General features: G+C 39.9%; 1 protein-coding gene across 3 annotated transcripts in view; it reads right to left on the minus strand.

Annotated features, from left to right (window-relative positions):
- Nucleotides 1–24,550, minus strand: part of rarga (retinoic acid receptor gamma a) — a 93,535-nt gene that overhangs the window by 42,438 nt on the left and 26,547 nt on the right. Inside the window, exon 1 of one of the 3 annotated variants that reach the window (XM_022677085.2) lies at nucleotides 1,110–1,862. The exons of the other annotated variants lie outside the window; for them this stretch is intronic. Coding sequence (XP_022532806.1) covers nucleotides 1,110–1,254 — 145 coding nt within the window. The 5' untranslated portion in view covers nucleotides 1,255–1,862. Of the gene's footprint in view, nucleotides 1–1,109; nucleotides 1,863–24,550 lie in introns of those variants that run through there. 3 annotated transcript variants of the gene reach the window in all.

Genomic DNA, 24,550 nt, shown 5'->3' on the forward strand with positions numbered 1-24,550 from the left:
GGTTTGCTTGCCCTGTTGCAACGGAGCTGCCTGGCCACCCACTCAAAAAATCTCCACACAAGACAAATGAAGTCTGAATAACTGGAATTATAGCAGTGTAAGGAAGTGTCCCCCCACCTACGCATACACCTACTGCCTCTCTAACTCTCTAAATAATGTCCCTTTCCCAAACTCAAGACACTCAAGACTTTCCCTTGTTCCAGTTTCACTAGTTCAGGCCCAGTTTCACTTTTCAGTGCATGGGGAGCTCAAAGACCTGTGTTACCTGCTTACAGCTGCTGAAACAAGACACCAAGATACCAGGACACTGAGACACCGAGACACGCCTCCTCCCATAGGAACAATCAAAGGAATAAGGTATTCCACACAAACACAAATACAAACACAAACTAAAACACGCATACTGAAACAGGGAATGTTGCGTAATGTCCTTTAGCGTCCTATAATAATATACTATAAAGTACTATACCAATCAATCAATGTACCCAACAGCTTATGATTCGCACTCTTAGTCTTAGTGCTTAGCGCTTAGCTTAGCGTCCAAACAAGCTTTTTCTGCTGTGGTCAAGTTGTGAAAGCTGTTGTAAACAAGCCACAGCTAGAGTGGAGTGAGTTGTGGCACAACAGTGGCGTGACAGAAAGAAAAAGAAAGAGAGAGATAGGACTACAAATGTGCGACAGAGAGAGAGAGAGAGAGAGAGAGAGAGAGAGAGAACAGTAGGAATTGAGTTCACTGGTACTGAGATAGAAATAAGGACTGATACGGTGAAAGACTACAAATGTGCGACAGAGAGAAAACAGTAGGAAAGCAGTTCACTGATACAGAGATAGAAATAAAGACTGATACAGCAAAGGACTACAAATGTGCCACAGAGAAAGAGAGAAAGAGAGAAAACAGTAGGAAAGCAGTTCACTGATACAGAGTTAGAAATAAAGACTGACACAGCGAAAGACTACAAATGTGCGACAGACAGAGAAACAGATAGAAAACAGTAGAAAAGCAGTTCACTGATACTCAGATAGAAATAAAGACTGATACAGTTAAAGGACTACAAATGTGCGACAGAGAGAAAAACAGCATGAAAACAGTAGTTGAGCAGTTCACTTACATTGGACGCTGGCCGTCCCCGTCCAGGCAAAGGGGTCCAGTCCCGCAAAGAAGGGGCTCGCTTTCCTCAGCATGCACGCCCCTGGGTTCGTGACATCATACAACTGGCGGGGTCCCATCCCCAACGCCTCCATGCAGTCAAACATGCTGTTGCTGCACCCACAGACTCGCGGATACTGCCCTAAAAAACTACAACCTTCAGCCTGTTTTAGCTTTTCTACGCTTGTTTACTTCTTGTTTACGTCCCTCAAATCAAGAACAACAACAACAATGACAACAACGAGCACAAGAACCGCCTCTAAATCCCCAGCTCCAGATGATCAGGAGACCCGGAGACGATCAGGAGACGATCAGGAGACGATCAGGAGACGATCAGGAGACGATTAGGAGATCAGGACAGTGCTCCTCCACCAGTCGTTCCTCTATGTTTCTATGTTTTCCTCTGTGTCCCTGTTTTCTTTCCTTTCCTATCTCCTCTCTCTCTCCCTCTCTTTCTCTCCGCAGTTCCTCGCTTCTGTCTCCTTCCCCAGGCTGGAATGTGGAGTTGGCTCCTGGTTCTCTCTCTCTCCGGTTGTCTCTCTCTCGTTCTCTCTCTCTCTCTCTCTCTCTCTCTCTCTCTCTTTCTGCCCTCTCTCCCCGATGCCCTTGGGCAAGCTGCTCTTAGTCTGCTGTAACAGACCTAAATAAGCGCTCAACATAGCACTCAGTGAAGTCCCTGCTGCCACACAGCGGAGCAAACCAACTGCTTCTGCACCCACAGAGAGAGGGGGGTGGAGAGAGAGAGAGAGAGAGAGAGAGAAAGGGGGAGGTGAGAATGAAGCAGGAAGGCAGGGGGTAGGGGAGGAGAAGGAGGAGCCAAAGCTTTGACACAGAATGTTTGTGTCCAATGCAGAGTGTGTGGTGTGTGTCTGTTAGAGAGAGTGTGTGTGTCTTTGTGTGTGTCAGTTAGTGTGTGTGTGTGTGTGTGTGTGTGTGTGTGTTGGCCAGCCCTGATCTGGTTAGAGGACAAACTTTTATTCGATTCTTTGTCGGCCTCTTTTTCAGGAGGTGGGTTTTTTTCTTTCTTTTGTGATTCATATTCAGCACACTAGGGAAAAGTTTTACATTGCAAATGTTTTATTTTCCGACAATATATATTAATATCGCGATATTAAACAATAATGCAGGGCCCATGACGTCACCAGCAAGAGCTGAGTCAGCGCCGAGCTCAACTCAAAACCCGAGGAAAACAGCAAAACAACAGTAATCAGCCCTTTAATCAGACGTTTAAATGGCTTTTTAAAAGGTAAATAGGAGTGTTTTCTGTTGTTTTTCTGGGATTAAAAGCCTGAATTCAGCTGTAACTGGAAATATCTGCTTTCCACACATGCGTTTTGTTTACGAGCACGTGCCCAACCATGTGGATGGAGGCCATGCGTGCGGTAACCTTGTGTTTACTTAAAAAAATCTCTTTCTACAGCGTTGGTTCATACAGCTTTCCCATAGGCTCCTGGCACCATATATTTGCATATTGGGTGTGGCCTCTCCCTTACTTAATGTCTTTGTGTTTGTGTCTGTTGCCCAAATCTACCTATTTATAGGTTTATATTTGAGTAAAACAAATATAACAAATATTTTGTTCTTTTATCCTATAAACTACAGACAACATTTCTTTTAATAGTTCAGAAATCATTATCAATATTTGGTGGAATAACCCTGATGGTTTTTAATCACAGTTTTTTTAATGCATCTTGGCATCATGTTCTCCTCCACCACCAGTCTTACACACTGCTTTTGGATAACTTTATGCTGCTTTACTCCTGGTGCAAAAATGTATTCAAGCAGTTCAGTTTGGTGGTTTGATGGTTTGTGATCATCCATCTTCCTCTTGATTATATTCCAGAGGTTTTTAATTTACTAAAATCAAAGAAACTCATAATTTAGAAGTGCTCTCTTATTTTTTAGAGCTGTATATATATATTCAACACAAGTTGAAAATGATGAATTGACTGATTTAAGTTGAGCAAATAAATATACATATTTATTTAGTGCAATAGCAAATCTCAATATATACACACACACACACACACATTATACACACATTAAACACACTCACAACTGCTGAACAGTAAAGTGACTCTGTGACTCTACAGCACCTCCCCCCCTTATCCCTGCAGTAAATATGAGACACCCCCCCCCCCTCTCACACTAACTCCGTCTCTAATCATAACCATATTAAAGTCCAGAGCGAGTGAGGGAGGGAGAGAGAGAGAGAGAGAGAGAGAGAGAGAGTATTGTGAGAGCACAGAGCAGATGCCAAGGCAAAGGGAGGGGAAAAAAACGAGAAGCTTCTCCTCTTTTGTCTACAGAAGACAGAAAATGACTGATGGCCGCTTCTGCGGTTACTTCATTAAATATGTGGGGAAGATTTGAAACAGCCCCCCGACGCTTTCATCTGACTTCCCCGAGTCGGGATAGATCAGCAACCAAATCCACGCGCCCCGGGACAGTGGGCCATTAGGGGGCGAACGGGGAAAAAGAGGAACTTGGCTCCCGTTCAGCCGCTTGACCGAGAACAAACCGGAGAGCAAAAATAACTTGTAGCAGATTCACCCCAACACACCTCCACCCAGAGTTCACCTGAAGGCCGAGGAGACGAGCCATCGGGACCCTGCACCTCCGACCCGCCTCAACTCAACTTGCTGTGGGATTATTATCCATTAAAACAGAGATTACTGATAGAAATAACAAAATAAACAACATTAAATTCAACAAAATCTAGATTAAAAGAGATCAATTCAATTCAAATTTATTTCTATGGCGCATTTTACAACAGAAGTCGTCACAAAGCAGCTTTACTGAGAAAAAAACAGGTTTACACCTCTTTTGAGGTGTAATATTGTTGTATAATTATTGTGGAAAACCTCTTAAAACTTAAATTAACAGGAAAAACCCTTTAGAAGGCCGAGACAAGACCAAATCGTATAAACAACAAAGAAATAACAGAACAAAACAACACTACAGAGAGACAATGTGGAGCTATAGCTAATGCTAATGTAACAGGTACTAATTTATAAATATAAACATGTGATGGGCACATAATAAAGAGATATAGATCATGTAGAAACAGGTACTAATCTATCAATAATAAAGTGATGAGCACATAGTTGATAATGAAGAGTTAAGGCTAATAGCTATAGAAACTGTTGAACAAAGACGTTAAGACTTGGATTGCAATGCTGAAGAACAAAACATAAAGGAACACATATGTAACGCATGTTATATAACATGCCAGGCAGCTCATCACCATACCAAAAGTGGTAGAGGTTCCTAATGGTGTTCTGCTAATAATACTGTTCTTTCCAATCGCTAAAACAAAACTTTGTAAACTAGGCTGGTTTTATCTGAATTACTGCACAATATATAATATATATTTATGAGTTAAAGAGAACGAGAAAACACAATCTGCGATTAGTTATCGACACTCCGCCAGTTAAAATAGTCATCAAACCAACCTAAACTGCATTAATTTATTTTTGTATTTTTGAGTAAAGCAGCATAAAGTTATCCAAAAGCAGTGTGTAAGACTGGTGGAGGAGAACATGATGCCAAGATGCATGAAAACAACTGTGATTAAAAACCAACCAGGGTTATTCCACCAAATATTGATTTCCAAACTGTTAAAACTTGAATATTAATATGAACTTGTTTTCTTTGCATTATTTGAGGTCTGAAAGCTCTGCATCTTTTTTTTTATTTCAGCCACTTATCGTCTTTTTTTGCAAATAAATGCTGTAAATGAAATTTTTTTATTTGGAATTTGGGAGAAATGTTTCAGTGCTGCAGTGCTGCATTTTTAATAGATAATTTTGCTGCTGTTCTCAAATATTCATTATCATTACCCCCCCCTGCCCCCCCACTCTCTGCCCTGCCCTGCCCACGCCCTCCTACCCCATTCCAGGATTCCCTAAATACCCTCACCATCAAACTCCCTCTTATAACTCTGGCAGCGCTCGGGTCATCAGTCCCGCATTAAGTGAGGGGGGAAAAACACCCTGAGATAAATATCTCTGATAACTTTCCTGCCAGTGGCTGTCAGTGCAGGAACAGCTGAGGGACGGCCGGGTCCTGCAGCCGCGTCCAAACCCACCAAACAGCTGAACCCGATGCCAGAGGTGACTGAGAATACTCTGCTCTGCCCCACAAACACACACTTATACACACACTCAACACACAGTCAACACACACACTCAACACACACACACAACACACACAGTAACTAATGCACGCACCCTACCCCCCTCGGCTCTCTGGAAGTGGTACGACCCAGACTGCCACAGAAAAAGGCACCATTTCCTGTCAATCTGTGCTGCTGGTTAGACTCTCTGTAAACACACACTAACACACACACACACACACACACTCTCACACACGCTGTCATACACACACACACACACACACACTCACACACACACTCTGCCTTTTCTCCTCTTTCACACTCGCAGTCATAAGCTCATTTTTTCACTCTCCGTCTAATTTGATCTTTTTTGGGTCGGCCTCTTTACAGATGGACAAAGGGAGCAACTGCCCCCCCAACCACCCCCTAGAACCCCCCATCCCCGCGCCCGCCCCCCGCCCTCGCCGTGTTCAGGACTGCAACTCATTAGGCTGTTTATTGATCCTGCAGCTTTTGACTTTGTTATGGTTTTCATCTATTTTCTTTAGGTGACCCACGGAGAGAGAGAGAGAGAGAGAGAGAGAGAGAGAGAGAGAGAGAGAGAGAGAGAGAGAGCTCTCTCCGTGGGTCACCTAAAGAAAATAGATGAAAACCATAACAAAGAAGAGAGAGAGAGAGAGTAAGGGAAAGCGAGGGACAGAGAGAGGGACAGAAAGAGAGATTAAGGGAAAGCGAGGGACAGAAAGAGTTAGAGACTGAGTGAAGGAAAGAGAGGGACAGAGTGAGAGAGAGGGAGGGGGGGACAGAGAGAGAGAGTAAAGAGAAAAGAGGTACAGAAAGATAGAGAGAAAGGGAAAGAGAGAGTGAGTAATATCCAAAGAGAGTTAGGAAGCATGAGAGAGAAAGAAAGAGAGAAAGGTAGAGGGATATGAAGAAAGAATAGAGAGAGTACGGGAAAGAATGATAGATAGGGTGAGAATAAGTGAGAGTGTGAGAGGAAGAGAGAAAGTATGGGAGAAAGGCACGGTGTGTAAGAGATGAAGGAGAGAGAGATAATGAGATAAAGACAGAAAGAGAGGTAGAAAGTGAGGGAAAACAGACAAGAGAGAAAGAAGGAGAGAGAGAGAGAGAGAGAGAAAGAAAGTTAAAAAGATTAGGCAGAAAGAGAGACAGAGGGATAATGTCACATTGTGTGAGAGAGTAAGAGAGAAAGTGAGAAAAAAGTGAAGGAAAGAGAAAGACAAGGATAGACAGAGAGAGATATAGAAAAGAGAACGAGTGAAAGGGGAAAAAAGAAAGATGGAAAGAAATGTCAGAGAGAGAGTGAGAAAGATGAAGTGAAAAGAGAGAAAGAGTGAAATAATGGTACAGTGAGCGAGAGAGAGAGAGAGAGAGAGAGATAAAAGAGAGAGGTGGTTAATAGCCCTTTTGTTTGAGCTGATACTGAACTACAGCAGTGATCTTGCTCTGCGTCTTCAGGAGTAACAGGGTGGTAAAGCAGCAGATCTAAAGCATGGTGGCGGATGGGCCACTTGTGAAACTAATAAAACGTCCTACTTCCTACTTCCAAGAGTCAGAGAGCACATTCTCTTTCTCTCAGCCTCCGTTTTCACTCTCTCTTTCTCTCTTTCTCCCCTTCTGAACGATTGTAGAGATATGGTCAGATCTGACGTCACTGTGTAAAATTGGTGAAGTAAAATTGAAGGCCTTTCTGTTCTCATTTCTGTTTAGTGAAGAAACATGAGTGTTGAATTTCCCAACAAACCAGAAACATTCAGCAGTGATCGGTAAGAGTGACTCGTACATTAAAACAGAGCACATACACTTCATGTCTAAATGTCTGTCTTTTTTCCCTCTTTCAGATGTAAAAGAATGCAAAACTGAAGCATTTATATGTATTAAATTAGTTTTTTTACACTGTCACCAAAACAGCAGTTCATTGGTATTATATTAAAAGTATGTCTTTTCTTTAGTTACATTTCCTACACCTTCAAAAGACTCTTGGAAACTGGAGAAAAAAAAAACTGCTACAGGAAGATTAACGTCTGGCTGACCCACATGGAAACAACAGCTTTAGCATTTAGCTCAGATTAAAGAAAGAGCCACTGATAGAAGGTAATTTTTTTACAGTTTTCCAACAATGTTTGGGACATTTTTGTCCTGAAAACGTTTAAAACAGCAAAAAGTAAAATGTGAGAATCAGGCCTGGAGGTAACCTTTTTTAACCGTTTTTCCAACAAAATTGGGACATTTTTGTCCTGACAAATGTCCAAAACACACTTTACACTTTACTTTACAGCATAAACTTTACACCTCAGTTGTCCTGTTTGTCTTTTCTCTTGTTAGCTGTGGCATTTTGTCAAGCAAATTCATGATAAAAAAAATCCCCCTCTTTTAGATGTACAAGAATGAAAAAATTAAGGATTTTTGGTTTTATATTAAAAGTGTAAGTCTTTTCTTTAGAGACAATTCCTAAATCTTCGAAAGACTCTTGGAAACTGGAGAAAAAACTGCTACAGAAAGATTAACGTCTGGCTGACCCACATGGCAACTTTAGCTTTAGCCTTTAGCTTAGATTAAAGAAAAAAGTGAGAAACGGCCCTGCAGGTAACCTTTTTTTAAACATTTTTCCAACGGTTTGTAGTAAAAAATGTCCAAAACCAGCAGAGTTCTCACTTTTCCTGCTCTCTGTCTCTTTTCTCTCTTTAATTTTTTGGCGTTTTTAAGCGCAGCAGTTCTGCAGTTCTAAATACCTGAAAGACAAAAAAAGAGGAAAGAAAAGGAAAAAAAAGCAGAAAGAAAAACCCTGAGTTGACTTTGTGGACATTTAATCCACACCAACTTCATGATGTTGCTGACCCGAGCCCCCGCCCTCTCTTTCCTTCCCCGGCCAAGAGGAGTGAACTCCAGGAGAAACCCCCACTGGGCCACTAACTTTCCCCCCCAACTTATCCTGCTCTCCCTCTCTCCCTCTCTCTCTCTCTCTTTCTCTAGCTTTCTCTCTGTCTCTTTCTTTTACTCTCTGTTTTTTTCTTTCTTTTTTGCTCTTGTGTTTTTCTCTTTCTCCTTTACGTTACTTTTTGCCTCGTTTCTGATGTTAAAAGGCGTTTTAACTCCAGCGTTGCGCGAAAGCAAAAAGTTGTTTCTTTCATCTTTCTTGGAAAACCAGACTCTCCGAGTCTCTCTTCATTTACACTCCCTCTATTTTCTTTCCTTCTTTCCTTTTAACCCCCCTTCCCTCCTTAAAACATATTGAGAAATATCTAAGTGTGCTGTAAATATATTAAAAGTACGTTAATATTATGCTTTCATCAAAAGTTTGAATGCAAACTTTGACCAAACTTTTAAAAAAGTACAAAAAAGTGTATTTTAAAAATTAGACTATAAAAAGTACACTTTTAGTTTAATGTAATTTAGTCTTTCTTGGAAAACCAGACTCTCTGAGTCTCTCTTCACTTACACTCCCTCAATTTTCTTTCCTTCTTTCCTTCTAACCCCCTTCCCTCCCTCCTTCACTCCCTCCCTCCCTCCGTCCTCCTTCCCTCCCTCCCTCCCTCCCTCTCGTGTGACAAAACTGCAATGACAAACAGGCCCTGAACTGCAGGAAATCCATCTCACTTATCCGGCGCTCTGTCATCTGCCCTGAGCGAGCCGAGCCGAGCCGAGCCGAGCCGAGCGCAGGCCTGGAGCTCAGGCTTTATCTGCAGAGCAGCTCCACATTCCAGTCAGGTTGGGCTTCTGTGCGTCTCGCTGATACAGAATAAAGATAAGAGACGCATTAAAACATTAAAACCCCTCAACATGCAGCTCTACGGAGCTCCAGAGATACAGAGGAGGAGCTTCAGCTTCAGGAGTTAAAGTTAGTTAACCTGAATCCTGATCTGTAGAGCTGTGGATCAGTAAGAGCATGGCGATGCATTACTTTACATTACATTAAATTTACATCATACTTCAAAAGCTCTACCAGGACGGGATTATTTTCTCAGATGTTCTAACTGTTGCCAAAACAGCAGGAATCATATTAAAAGTCTTTTCTTTCTATAATATTTAAAAACTGGAGAAAACTGCTGCAGGAAGATTAACGTCTGGCTGACCCACATGGCAACTTTGGCTTTAGCCTTTAGCTCAGCTTAAAGAAAAAGTGAAAAACGGACCTTTTTCCAACAAAGTTGGAAAAAAACAGCTTTTCCAACAAAGTTGGGACATGTTTGTGCTGAAAAGGTTCTTACATTTCCTGCTTTCTGCTTTCCTTTTTTCTCTCTCTTTAATTTTGCCATTTTGAAGTATTTAGATCATACTTTAAAAGCTCTATCCAGACGGGATTAGTTTCTCAGGGGGACGTCTGAATAAAATTTTTCGCACTTCTACTCTGCATCCGGACTGCAATTGAAAAAATGGGAGGACCAGTGAGTTTTTAGGATTTCTCGGTCACATGACATCACATAACGCTGTTCAGTAGCTCCTCCATTTCCACTCGCTGTTGTGTTTTTAATGTGGATCTCCGTGGAAACCGTGGCACGCTGTGCATTGAAAGAGGGATTAAAATCACAGAGGAACCACATAAAATAAAAAAATACCCCAGAACAGTTTACAGTTTTTATCCAATCAGAACAATGGAACATAAATACAGTACAAGTACAACACCACCCTCTAGTGGTTGGGGTTTAAACACCACACAAAATGAACCACAGCCTGACACCAATCCATACAAGTTTAATAAATATTGCGATACAATACAGATATATTTTTATACTGGCATGTGATTATGACCAACTCCTTCTTTTTATACCCATTATCCCATTAATTTGTCAGCTTTACGGATCATACAATAGCAATTTGCTATAGTTCTATAGTTGTATAATAATCTCAGACTGTAGTTCTGTATCTGTTTATCTGTATATTATATTCTGTGAAATACATTTTTAAATATATGCCATATATAAATATATGCCTTTTTCACCGATCCATGAGAAAACACTTTATAATTACATACTAATATATATTGCTATCCCATGATACACGGCCAGTGTGTATTTAATGTGTGTGTGTTAAACAGGAAATGTGTTGCTGAAACTCATTCCTACTGATGACAGAGATACAGACCACTTCTCTAAAGCTCTCTCTCTCTCTCTTTTTAATCTCTCTCTCTTTCTCTCACTCTCTCTCTCTCTCTCTCTCTCTCTCTCAATTCTGGTGAAACTGTAGATACACCAGCCATGCTGTCACCAACATATTACACATACATAAAGACCTGCATACCAAATACTTTCCTCAAGCGTTTCTCGTACGTGTGCGTGAGACTCAAACATACAGACCAGTCGAAGAGGAATCCTCCAAAATACTGAGAAAATACATTTATTTTTTGTTTTAAGCTCTAAATTTCTTTCGTTTTTGGTAAAATAAGCAAAAAGACAATTTTTTAAAAATATAAAAAATAGAACTTTAGTTGATGCAATCGAATGGCAACCTACAGCAGCCTATATGGAGTGAGGCGATCTTGCTAAATGCAACAATGGTAAAATAAAAAGTGTTGAAATGAATAAAAACATGCAAAAACATGTTCAGTTTTTTTGGTATTATTATTGGTATTATTAAAAATATCTTAACTAGCATCAATTAATAATTAGTTATATATATTAAGGCATTTTGTTGTGTTGTTTATTAATGTACCCATTTTGTTAAGTGTCACCATCATTTTTTTCATATTTTAATTCCATAATTTAAGTCTAAATATTCTTATTGATGAAAAGTGCAATATATATATATGAAATATAGTGAAACTGTATTTTATTCCATTTGTTTTCTCCTTTTTTACTTATTCGATCTTCTGTTCAAATTTATATCATTTTTACTTTCTTCATAATCTTGAAGTTATTTTATCTACTTCATTTTTTAGATCCCTTTTTATCACTTTATTTTATTGTCAACCCTTTCTTTTATTCTAAAATTTTTCTTCATTAAATCTATAATTCTTACCATTTAATTATTATTGTTCCGTTTAAGTCCCTTATTTTAGCTTAACACAATTAAATACTTGATTTTAATTTAAATCATTAAATTATTTATTTTTTAAGTAAATGTTCAGCTGCATTAAAAATGAGGGTTAATCTCTGATTGAAAATGAAAGTTAATTGATTAATTGATTTTGTCCACTTATATCACCACCCTTCACCAGCTCTTCACTGTTCTCTCCATCTCCGCACAGCATTCCCATGACAGTCTTCTCTCATCAATCACCTCACACACACACACACACACACACACACACACACACCACCGGCAGACACATGTTCACGCTCGGAGAGGACATGTAATCTCATGCTGCCATCTGACTCCTGTTAACAGCAGATCAGCTCCAGAGCCTTCAGGTGTCACCGGCAGGAGAAGCCGCGAAAGGGCCGCAGTGCATTGTGGGATGCTCTCAGCGTGCACGAGGAGCCGGGGCGTCACATGCTCGACCCTCAAATACCAAATAAAACAGAAAAGCACCCAGTTAAACTTCTTCTCCCGGCTTTATCAGCGCTGGCCATCTTTCAGGAGAAATCTCTCTGAAGCTTTTCCTCTGCCTCTCTGAAACATGTGATTTATAAACTCAGGGTTGGGCAAAATGGCACATTTATAAATGCTTACGCTTCACGGTGGCTTTTGTCTTAAGCTACAGTGGGCTGTTTCTGTTTTGCTGGAGAAATGGAAATTAAAACTTTATCAGTTTCAGTTTTTCTCAATAGTTTTCGCACAGATACTGAACCACATCATGCAACTTCTGAACTAATTCAGCTAAACTACTTTAAAACACAATTGTCTGCATCTGGCACAATTTAGTGCATTAGTTAGTGTGTCTTTGCTATCGTAACGTCAGGAAAAGTACACCTTGCAAAGCTTGAAACACGCAAAATCATGTACTAATTCTCTTAATTAATGTTGGGTGTGGTTAATTTTGAGTTGTAACATAAAATAAACCAACTAAGCATGTCACTTCCTTTCCTTTCCTATTTATTCCCTTTAAGAGTAGAATCAGGTGAGCTCTGACTTTGGCAGATTGCTATTTTACTATTTTATCGGCGCAGCTACCTAGCTTCTAAATAGAGGATATTTGACTTCTTATCTTCTGTTTGTTGAAAGCAAGATAGCGATGAACGTCTGTCTGTTGGCGTCTGTCTAGTTTGTTTCAACTCATTCAGTGGAGCTCCTGTGTTTTCTGTCTCCAAGATAAACAAGCAAAACTGCAGAAATTGACTTGAACGCAACTCATTTCACGGAAGGTGTGAAAATAGACTGTTGGTGGGGTGTAAGATAGCAATGAGCATCACGACACATCTTGAACAGAGTGTAAGACAGGGCCCTTACTGTTAAAGTAAAGTGTGATTGGCTGAGAGGATTGTTTCTATGAGTGCCGTTATCAGCCAGTATTGCACTGTAACTAACCGAAGCTACTCCACCACATACAGGTAACCTAGCAACCATGCAGCAGCGCTTACAAACCAAACAGCACAAACGCAGCTACAAATGGCAAGAGCAGCAATGGAACTATTTTAACTGGCGGAGTGTTTATAACCAAACAGATCCTATTTTCTCGTTCGCTTTAATTCTTTAAAATCTTTCAATAAACAGCGATAATGGAACTGTGGTATAAATATATTGCAATAATACACTTGAGGTTCGTGCTATAGCATTTAATATTGGCACTGCTGTGCTGATCTACATGCGCAGTGCCAATATAACACGTTATAGCACAAACCTTGAGTGTATTATTGCTTAATTATTGTCTGTAAAAACCCTCAAAAACACACAAAAACAACAACCTTGGCTGGTAAAATTCCCCTTCCCGTCGTACTCAGGCCACGCCCACCAAACCAAAGTCCCATCCCTATTCAAGCTTAAGGCCCTGCCCTGCTCCAGTGGCCATGGTTTGGTCGTTGTCCTGCACGTGCCCAGTCCTGTCCTCTGGAAGCTCAAACACTCCTCCCACACTCAACGCTAGCCTCTTTATCTTCATCTGTCATCGTGTTAAGACACCAACGGCCTAGTGTACTCGCTGCCTCCCGATTCTCCACCACATCCTTTTTCTCTCACTCTCTTTCTCCCTCTCTCTCTCTTTCTCTCTCTCTCTTTCTCTGGAATGATGAGACTGGTGTTGGATTTCCACAGAAGACTTAAGGAGGGTGGAAAGGGTGGAAAAGAGGAGCTAAAGCCGCAGGATTTTGAGGGATCGCGTCAGAGGAGCCCAGATTCCATTTGCTAATAACTCGCAAAATTCCCTCTCTTGAGCTCTTAATTGCCTGGCAGTGAGAACATGTGCTTTCGAGCCTGTTTTTTATATGTTTCTTTTTCTTTTCCCTGCTCTTTCTCTCTCTCTCTCTCACTCTTTCTCTCTTTCCCTTGCTCTCAGTCCGTGCCAAGTCTCTTAAAAAACAGACGAATGTAGGAGATAGATAGATAGCCCAGGCCAAAGCAGAAAGAAGCCCCAAGAAATCCCCAAACATTCAAGCTAGAAAACCAAGAGAGAGGATGCATACTGACCACAACCAGGGTCACTGTCCTTCCTCCCATCCATACTGTATATCTTCTTATTAGCTTCATGTGTGGTTCAGAGCCTGGCAGGTCCAGAATTACTGGACGCAAGGCAGGAATACACCCAATCCTGATCACATGACATGGCACATGACACTCCAGGAAGCAAATCACCGGAATTCAAATCAGCTGTGTTAACAAACTTAAATGATACAGGTGGAAAGTGCGAAAATAGACTGTTGGTGGGATGTAAGATAGCAATGAGCATGAGCAAGATGCCCTTACTGTTAAAGTAAAAAAATGTGATAGAACGGCGTTCTAGGAGTGCCGTTATCAGCTGATAATGCACTGTAACTAACCAAAGCTCTCCATGTATCACTCCGCCACATACAGTGCAGGTAACCTAGCAACCATGCAGCAGCGCTTACAAACCAAACAGCACACATGCAGCTACAAACTCACAAGCTCACAGATAACACAAAGTATGACAAAAAAAAACACTAAAACTAATGAAAACTAAACTAAAACTAAGCATTTAAAAAATAAAAACTCTAAGAAATAAAATAAAACTATCTGAATTAGAGGAGAAAAAGTCAAAAATTAAAATAAAAATAAACTGAATCTATGATGTAAGATTTAAAACTATCATAGCCTACTGGCTGCTTAAACTGGCTTTTGGGTTTTTTATGATCTCTAAGATGCAGAATTTCACTACAAATTTCTTTCAATTGCTTTGTTTGTTACATCCTAACTTTTAATTTAGGAAAAACTGGTGGAAATATATGAGCCGAATGTCCTTGGCTCGTCCTCAGACGAGGTCGAGTTGAAGGACATTCAGATCCGGCCACCAACAATGAGTCTGAATCCTCTCATCTCCGGCGTCACGTCTTGATTGCATTGTTTCCTGCGGTAACGATTTATTAACCAAGACTTCAAAGAGCGGAGAAATGGATTGGCAAAGGCACGGAGGGCCGGCGGAGTTTCTGATTGGTTCAGTATGAGGCCGAACGGACCTGTTTACAATAGAAGCTTTTAGCACAACCTGAGCCGAGTCCGGGTCCTGGTCCTGGCTCGGGGGCTGAGGAGGAGGGAATGAAAGTGAAGGTGGAAACAGGAAATGATGGACTGTCTTCGGGCCTATGAGGAAGTGTCCGGAGCTCAAGCACATGCATTGCTTTCATTCCATTTCTCTCTCTCTCTTTCCCTCTCTCTTTCTCTCTGTCGCTAACTCTCTCTCACACACACACACACTTAAACACACACACACACACACAGGCCAGCGCTGGCCCTGAAACCCAATACTTCAACTCAAATTTTTCAGAGGATAAATAATCATGGCCGGCAAGCTGTTTGCACTCAGGCCCTTAACCGCCACTCTCCTCTTGATTTTTCCTCTCCCCCACTTTTTAAACACTCGTTTCTCTGTGCACTTTTTTCTCTCCTTGCACGAGAACGATTCCCACCAAAACAAAAAAGGCAGCTCAGCATATGTGGGTGTGGGCGTGCGAGCATGTGGCAATGTGGGGAAAGAGAGAGAGAGAGAGAGAGAGAGAGAGAAAGAGAGAGAGAGAGAGAGAGAGAAAGAGAGAGAGAGGGAGAGAGAGAGAAAAAGGCGACTCTACTCATCACTTGCTGTGTTTTTAATTATCTGACTGCGTATTTGTGCTGTTGATGTATATTAACTCTCTCCTTGAAGTCTTGGCTTTGTGGTTTGAATGTGTATGATGAATGTGTGTGTGTGTGTGTGTGTGTGCATGTGTGTGTGTGTGTGTATAAGAGAAAAAGAGAGAGAGAGAAAAAGAGAGAGAGAGAAAAAGAGAGAAAGTGAGTGTGTGGAAATGTGTCCATGCATGCAGATTTTTATGCATAGCGAAGCAATTATACCACTTCATTCCTGCGGGGGCAGCCTTTCACAAAATGTGAGCACTTCTTTTTTTTCTTCTTCTTTTTCTTTTTCTTTTCTTTTTTTTTTGGGCAACATGCTGGAACAAGTGTGTCATTCCTTCAACACACAGCACATCACACACACACACTCCTAGAAAGGTTCTAGATGGTTCTGGGATTGATAGTGTGCTTCTAGCAGAAAGCCCTGACTGATATAGAGGTTCTGCATTATGCAGACGTTGAACATAAGTGCAGACACAGTAAAAAAAAAAAAAAACCTGGAATCACTCTCTTTTCAGGAAATCGTTTTATATGACTTTCCAGGACTTCTCTACATGACCACATCCAAGAATATGCATATGTGTATTATTTCACCAATATACATGCATATTTTAAATAAAATAAGCAGAATAAAAATAAGTGCTTCACTTTAGAGTATATATATATATATATATATATATATATTCTCCAAATTGTAATCCTCTGGAATATAATCAAGAGGAAGATGGATGATCACAAGCCATCAAACCACCAAACTGAACTGCTGCTTGATTTTTTGCACCAGGAGTAAAGCAGCATAAAGTTATCCAAAAGCAGTGTGTAAGACTGGTGCAGGAGATTAAAAACCACCGGGGTTATTCCACCAAATAATTTTTTTTAACTCTTAAAACTTTATGATAAATGCTCTAAATGAGAATATGTTTATTTGGAATTTGGGAGAAATGTTGTCTGTAGTTTATAGAATAAAACAACACATACATTCATACATATATACCTGCACAGCTTTAGAACCTGAATGCCCCATCCATACACCCCCTATCAGGCTCAAGATAAAACCTATACAGGTTTTTTTTTTTTTTACATAATTTTGCATAAGTGTGGTTTCAGTTGCTAAACATTGTCTATTTCACTGATTTTATGATTTAGCTTTTGTTTTTTACTCGGTTTAATGTTTTGTACTGTTGTTTTACGAGTACAAATATTAGAAAAAACAAAACAATCATCAAAACATACTGTATAAATTTTTTTTTTTTACACGACTTCAAAGCTAGCCTCAAAAAAACCTTCCTGGTTTTTTAGGACGCACATGAAGCCTAAAACGATGGAGTTAAGTAAATTTTTTGTAGCTGTAAAAGGGACTCAGGAGCTTGAAGACGCTGTTATGAGCAGATCTTCAGCAGCGGCTTATCCTGAGCTCCTCAGCGTCGGCTCTGGTTAGGCCCGTGGGTCTCAGTGCACATGAAGGAAATGAGGGAACAGCTTTTCAAAACACGGCTTCGCCGGGCCTCCGCCGCGACCGCCGCGACTTTGCAGGAGTGTTTCAGGGCTCAGTGCAGATGTTATCACCCGGTAAGTGCTGTTAATGGGCTTCCAGCTCTTTGGTGGAAGGCCTCTGGTTAATGACGGGGATCAGCTGATAACTGGACGGGCATATACAGGGTATTTGCAGGGCTCACACACAGGCAGCGGCCAAAACCTGAACTGTACATGTGTGTACAGCACTGAGGAGACTGATAGGACTGCTGTTGGAGAATTTTAAGAGTGTAAATTTAGATTTTTTAGCCTCTACATCTACATATTCCACATTTTGATACCTCCAGTTCAGCAGCAATTATCAATGACTTTTTATCGAAAAATCAAAATTCTGCTTTTATTGAAAATTTCAGTTATTGTTCTGGTGCACTGAAGCATCAGAAGACTATAATGTAATGTATCTATAACTTTCTGTAATCTCTTAGAAAGGATACATTAGGTTTTTAATGGAAAGCCAGGCCTAAATCTGACTGGCTGCCACATTTACCCACAATTCCACCTTAAAATATGATCCAAAAATCTCATCTATGTCCTTAAATAATTAGCTCTACTTAATGTTATTAATATTATAATATATGATATTGTTTATCTCCAAATTTATCTCCAAAACAGCTTTACTTTACAGGAGAGAGAAAAAAAACCTTGTAAACTTTCAATGGAAGTCAATGTAAAAAGAGTTTATTTCAGGTCATTTTGAAGAAGAGTTTCTATTGGTCTGTTTATTAAGAAATTTGGGCACAGTGTAAGAGACAGTTTGTGTGTTCAAATTATGTAGTAAACTAAAAATCCACAAAAATTGAGATAAGTGTTTTTTTTCATTGGACAGCGACCATATGTTACATATAGCTGCTACTATATTTTTAATATTTGTTAATTAGAGTATTACTACTTTAAGACAGAGTGTGCTCAGAGCATTACTACCCGGTAATTTGTTGTGGTAGTACCCAAGAAAAACTAAATTTGAACCCAATCAGTGTTTAAAAGTTCTGAAAAGATAATTATTTTCTTTATTTGACGAAGACAAATTAAGCAAAAAATAAACTGTGTCAAATATTTCAACTTCAATGTCTGTTTTATTACGACTTTTTTTGGCATGAAACATAAGAAATATCAATATTTTACACATATTTGTGTGGTCATAATGTTAAGGTCACTATGAAATTCAGTTTTTTAATCGTTCTTTAAATCTCTAAATATCACTTCACTTTAGGACCTGACTTATAAAACTGCATATCGTCGCTGTCCAATGAAAAACATCTATCTCCAAAACAGCAACTTTACAGGAGAGAGAATAAAAAAACCTTGTACATTTTCAATGGAAGTCAATGTAAAAAGAGTCTATTTCAGGTCATTTTAAAGAGTTTCTATTGGTCCGTTCATCAAGAAAATTATGTAGTAAACTAAAAATCAACAAAAATGAGGATAAGTGTTTTTCATTGGACAGCGACGATATGATAATAATAACTTATAACTTATAATAATGCCAGTACTGCTGATTTATGTTTATTTTTTATATAATAAACATAAAGAAACTGGCAAATATGTTATAATAAATTACATGTTTAATGATCTGCAAATGTAATAATTTTCTGTTTAAATGTTTAAATTGCTGGGATCATATTGACCCCGAGAAAAGGAAGGATAGCAGAAGAGGTTAAGGTGGTGTGATGGAGACAATAAATGGAGACGATGAATGAATTTTCTGCACTAATTTCTAATGCACTGCATTTCTAACTCACATATCAATTTTATATCATCTTTATCTGTCTGTCTCTCTGTCCTGCTCTTGTCCCGCCCCCTGTCAGCCCCTGACGGCCCCTGTCAGCCCCTGACGGCCCCTGTCGGCCCCTGTCGGTCCCTGTCGGTCCCCGTTTTGGCCCCTGTGCGTCTGAAACAGTCAGACATGTGTGTGCCAACACTGCAGATGGGTGGAAGGTGCTCAAACCTGTCGGCACAGCTGCACACAGCCGCCCAACAAAGCCGAGAGCATGTCTGCACTCTGCAGGCAATTACACACAGGCCTGCGGAAGAATGCAGAACACAGAGACGTACACAAACACACACACACACACACACTCAATACACACACACACTCAACACACACACTTAACACACACTCAGAAACTGGCTCCTCTCTGCAGCGGGTCCATTATGAAGCAGGGATTTTTGCAGTCTGGCCAACAGACAGCTTTGACAACAATGAGGAGGCCTGTTAAACCCGAGTCCTTCAAAAGCGGCGTCCAATAGCAGGGCCAAACCACAGCAACGGCAACGTGTCAGTAAAACAACTTGTGACATGTCCGTGTAAAAAGAATGTCAAACGTCACAAATCGTCCAAAAACCTCCCAACAAACCCAAACACCCCCCCCCCCCATACTCCCCCATTCCTCCTCCTAAAAAAACAAAACAATACAGCGCCTCCTCTGGCTTGGACTGTGTAGAACAGCGGTTATATCAAAATGTGGGAACGGAACCGCTGGTAATACTCGGCTCATCTCAATCTGTTACACTAACTAACTACATCAAAACTCAGGAACAAAAATTACATTAGTTAGTTAGTTTTTAATAAGATACACTTCAGTCCTTCACTCTCAGAACTACAGTTTTATTATTATTAAAAGTCTCATTTCATTAATCCATTCATTTTAAATAAAAAGTTAACTAGTCTAGTCTAGTCTAGTTAAAAGAGTGCTCCGGTGATCCTATATAACACTGCTTTAGTCCCGTAGAGGAGTGGAGGGGCTCTTGCTTATGAATATTCACACATATGCAAACATATCGCCTCTGATTGGCCAACAGCACTGCGACACACATAGACATAAGTAAGAAACGTTTTAAAATAAAGATATTTTAACACTAATAACAGTCTTTTGTCTAATGTCTAATAAAACCCTGCTAAGTGCAGTTCAGACACTGACCTAGTTTTAAGAGTGTCTGTAAACGCAAAAAAAATCCACCAGAGATCCTATTTAAACTTATAGTTCATTACACACAGAGGTGTGTAGTCCAGATCCAGAAAGTAAAAATCTGCTGCAGCAGAGTTGCCAAGGCAGTTGGAACAAAAAAAACCCGTCTGGATTTTTAACTAGTGTAAACAGAACTGTTCTAAACATACACCTACCTATCTCTATTGTACTTCTCTGATGGTGTTCCATAGACTAATTCTACAGAACAGAAGATTGAAGAACAATTGATAAAAGAAAGATATGAGGGCATGTATAAGCCAATTATTACTGGGTATTGTAGTTGCTACTTGGAGGTTTTTGGGTGTTTTTCACACCAGCACTATTTGAACCGGTTAAACCTTTCAACTCTGGTTGGTTTGTACTCTTGGTGTGATTTGTTTCAGCAGGTGAGAAAACACTAATCACAACCGAAAACCGCTAGAAGAAGTGGTCTCTATCCGGTTCCTAACTAACTGAGAACAATAGGAGGCTGAAGACTAGCACACGCCTCCTCCGACACATGTGTCCGAGTCAGACTCCGCCTCTTTTTAAACTGCTGCTGATTCTTTAGCATTGCCGAGTAGCATTACAGTAGCACTAACGCTCAGAGGAAAGCTTAGCGACTCGGTTCTGATACATCAGCTCACAGACGCAGCCTTGTGCTGATCCACATCACCCTAGGAGTGATGAGGGGAAAGAGAGAGCGCCTACTGTACTGTACCCACCCAGAGAGAGAGCAAGAACAATTTATTGGTTTATTGGTGCTTCTTTTGTATTTTAGTGCGTTTAGATTTGTGCCTGTGTGAAAACAAACCAAACCTAAGGAGAAGATAAACAGGAAGTAAACAAACTCATCACTTGATCCAGACCAGAGCAACCAACTACAGCTGTATGAGGTCTAAAAAGAAAGTTGGAGAACCTCTTCCTGGGGGGCAGCCTGGTAAAAAAAAATAAAACTTCTCCAACAGATTTGGAAAAAAATACCAGAAATTCTGTTTCTTTTACGTAAAAAATGAGCAGAAAAACACGAGTCTGTGCCAGAGCCGAAAATTCAAATCCGCATTTGGCACGTCAGGGAGCTGGTGATGGATTCGCCCGCTTCCCGACGCTCATACGGACATTTCTCATCCTTTTATTTTTTATTTTTCGGTCTTTTCCGCTGTGCTTTAGCGCTTTTTGGCCGTTTTACGAACTAAAAAAAAAAAAAGAAGTGAAGTATGTTTTTAATTTTCAAGAGAGGGAGACAGAGAGGCTCTGTTGGTTGTGTGTGTATAAGTGTGTGTGCGTGTGTGTGTGTGTGTGCGTGCGGGCGTGTGTGCGCGTGCGTGCGTGCGTGTGTGTGTGTGTGTGTGCACGCATGCAAGTTTTAGTGTGTTTTCATAGCAGGGTGTGTTCTTGGATTCCGCCACACTAGAACGTCACCCCAGGTGCTCACACACACACACACACACACACACACACCTACCCCTCCTGGGCCCACCTCTCTCTCTCTCTCTCTCTCTCTTTCTCTCAGTGTCTCTCGCTCTCTGTAAATAAATACCTACAGGATTAGGTTGGCAGCAGTGGGGCGGTTGGGGGGGGTGTTTAGGGTGGTGGTGGTGGGGGGTGTGTATTGATTGACATCTGAAAGGCTGAAGAGTTCTGTTCAGGCATGCTGGAGACAGAGAGAGAGAGAGACAGACAGAGAGACAGACAGAGAGAGAGAGAGAGAGAGAGAGAGAGAGAGAGAGACCACAGAAAGAAAAAGAAAAATACATATATATATACAGCTCTGTAAAAAATGAAGGTCGCACTTCAGTTTCTGAATCAGTTTCTCTGATTTAGCTATTTATAGGTTTATGTTTGAGTAAAATGAACATTGTTGTTTTATTCTATAAACTACAGACAACATTTCTCCCAAATTACAAATAAAAATATTCTCATTTAGAGCATTTATTTACAGAAAATGACTAAAAAGATGCAGAGCTTTCAGATCTCAAAATAAACAAAGAAAACTTGAAAGTTCATATTCATAAAGTTTTAAGAGTTCAGAAATCAATATTTGGTTAAATAATCCTGCTTTTTAATCACAGATTTTTATGCATCATGTTCTCCTCCTCCACCAGTCTTACACACTGCTTTTGGATAACTTTATGCTGTTTTACTCCTGGTGTAAAAATTCAAGCAGTTCAGTTTGGTGGTTTGATGGTTTGTGATCATCCATCTTCCTCTTGATTATATTCCAGAGGTTTTTTTAATTGGGTAAAATCAAAGTGCTCTCTGTAGGTGTGTAAGTTAAGTGTATAAGTGGGGGGTGGGGGGCTTATTGTCTTTTACTCACTTGTTGCCACCCACACACATAAAAACTCCCCCAGCAGACAGAAGATTGTATTTCAAATGACTTTGGTTCACTTTTTTTTTCATGAGCACTTTTTTCCCCCCTCCACCAAAAAACCTGCTCACACACTCACACACACCTCTCTGAAATACCTTCAAGGGTTCACTACACCTGTGCAGGTAAACCGAGTTATTTCCCATCAGGCCGCCGCTGCGTCACGTGGGCGAGGATAATCACCGGTTGGAGGAGAAACCTTGTTATTATTCAGGAATGCTCTCAAACTATAAAAACGAGGTGGTGATTAAAACAACAAAAACGGCCAAAAAAAAAACAGCCGGAGAGAAACCCTTTCCTCCTCTTTTCTCTCAGCAGGTCCAAACAGTGAGCAACAGCGCCCCCTAGGACCCCTCAGCCGTGCTGCATTTCATCAACATACCAGAAACAGGACAAAAATGAGGCCAAAAAACAAACTAAAACTTCGTCTTTCTGTTTCTTTTCCTTAAAAAAATACAGACTAAAAGGTTTCTCTGCATCAGCTTCACACTCACACACACACACACACACACACAATACCTGAAAAGCACCTTAGTATTTAATAGCATTTACTACATCTTGACTCTACAGCTCTGGAAAAAAATTGGCTATTATCATAAGATGTCTAGGTGCTATATTGTCAATTTCAGACAAAAACCTTTAGTAACTTTAGTAGCTTTTAGTGATAATTAGTGTAAAAACAATATTCTGAGTCATTTCTGAGCTGTTCTGTTGAGTGATTTTGTTAATAAATTAAGAACAGCTAAATTTATACATACTTTTTTTTTTACACGATTACACCAAAAAAAAAAATTATTTACACTACAAAAGGATCACTTATTGATTTTCTCTCACAAAAAAATGCACTTAATTGAAAAAAAAAATCTCACTTAAAGGTAATTTTTTTTCCAGCTAATGATACAAATATGAAAATGACAGACTGTACAGGCGCACCCTTATAAGGCATTTTTTTGGTCTATTTTCATACATAAGATGCAACAGACTATAAGGTGCATTTAAGTGATACTAGTAAGGAACAGGGGTGTCACCATGTTTTCCATCTAACTCAGCAGCCACTCTCACCACTGAGGGAAGCGCCTAAGTAAACAGAACTGTAATTCTTAAACGAGGAATTTTCTTTAAAATCAAACGAGAGCTGAATGTTAATCTACACAGATTTATCTCCTGAAAACTAACTTAACTTAGCTAACATAGCTTATTTTATCACGCTAAACACGCAGACTACAGTCTGATATACTCACCTCTGATTGGTGAAAGAGCTACTGAGTAGTGTGGTTAGCGGCTAATGCTAAAACTGCTCCAGCCTTAGTGCTGGAGAAACTTCGCTGAAACTCCTGTATAACTCTGTACTTCAGTGGAGTGGCTTCACTGCTCCTTAAGGTGCACTGACAATTGAGAAAATTAATAATCTGATAAATATGGTGGTATGGTAGAATTATTTTTTAGTCATTTAACTAAATTCCAGATAAAATCCCATTTTTGTAATTACTTTATAAAATGAACAAGCCTTAATAAACATGCATTTCTGAGCTTAGCTGAGTAAGTGATCCCAGTGAGTGTCCAGTTTTAGCTACAGACTGTCTGAAAGGTTTGTTTATTTGCTGTATTTTGTGTATTTGCTGTATAATGTTTTTTTTCAGGGCAGAAAACAGTATATTAGAAACTATAAAAGGTTATGGGTATCTACGACCCAGAATCACTGTTTTAAAGCTGTGATAAAACGCAAGAATGCAAAGCAAGGTACCAAACCAAGGAACCAGCGGCACAAAGGAAGTCACAAGACGGGATAATAATGTCCTGTTGTTTTCAGAGATTCATCCAGCGAGAAGAACTCCAGCACAAAGGAGAACGCACATGTTTTTTATGTGTTTTGGAAAAATAAGTGAAAACAGCAGCAAATAAACGGAAAAAACCTGAAAGAAGCTGAACAGACTACAAAAACAGAAACGCTGCCACACAATAGGGGTCGACTGTCAAAGCCGATATCAGCCAAAGACAATGCGTAATCATTTATAACCGATAAAACGGCATCACAGAAAAATATATTTAATATATATAATTTTGTTTTTAAGGAGCTAAAATGCAATTAAATGAATAAAACACAAATATTTTCATCCGGCTTTATCTACTGTTGTGTATATATACAAATGTTTTCCTACTAAAATGTGTTAAATAAATAGATAAGCAGATCTGAAATCTGTAACCAATTTCAGTTATAAAGTCAGAAAATACACTAGCATGCCAAATACCATCAGAAATAA

Source organism: Astyanax mexicanus, chromosome 13, assembly GCF_023375975.1.
Source record: "Astyanax mexicanus isolate ESR-SI-001 chromosome 13, AstMex3_surface, whole genome shotgun sequence".
Lineage (NCBI taxonomy): Eukaryota > Metazoa > Chordata > Actinopteri > Characiformes > Acestrorhamphidae > Astyanax > Astyanax mexicanus.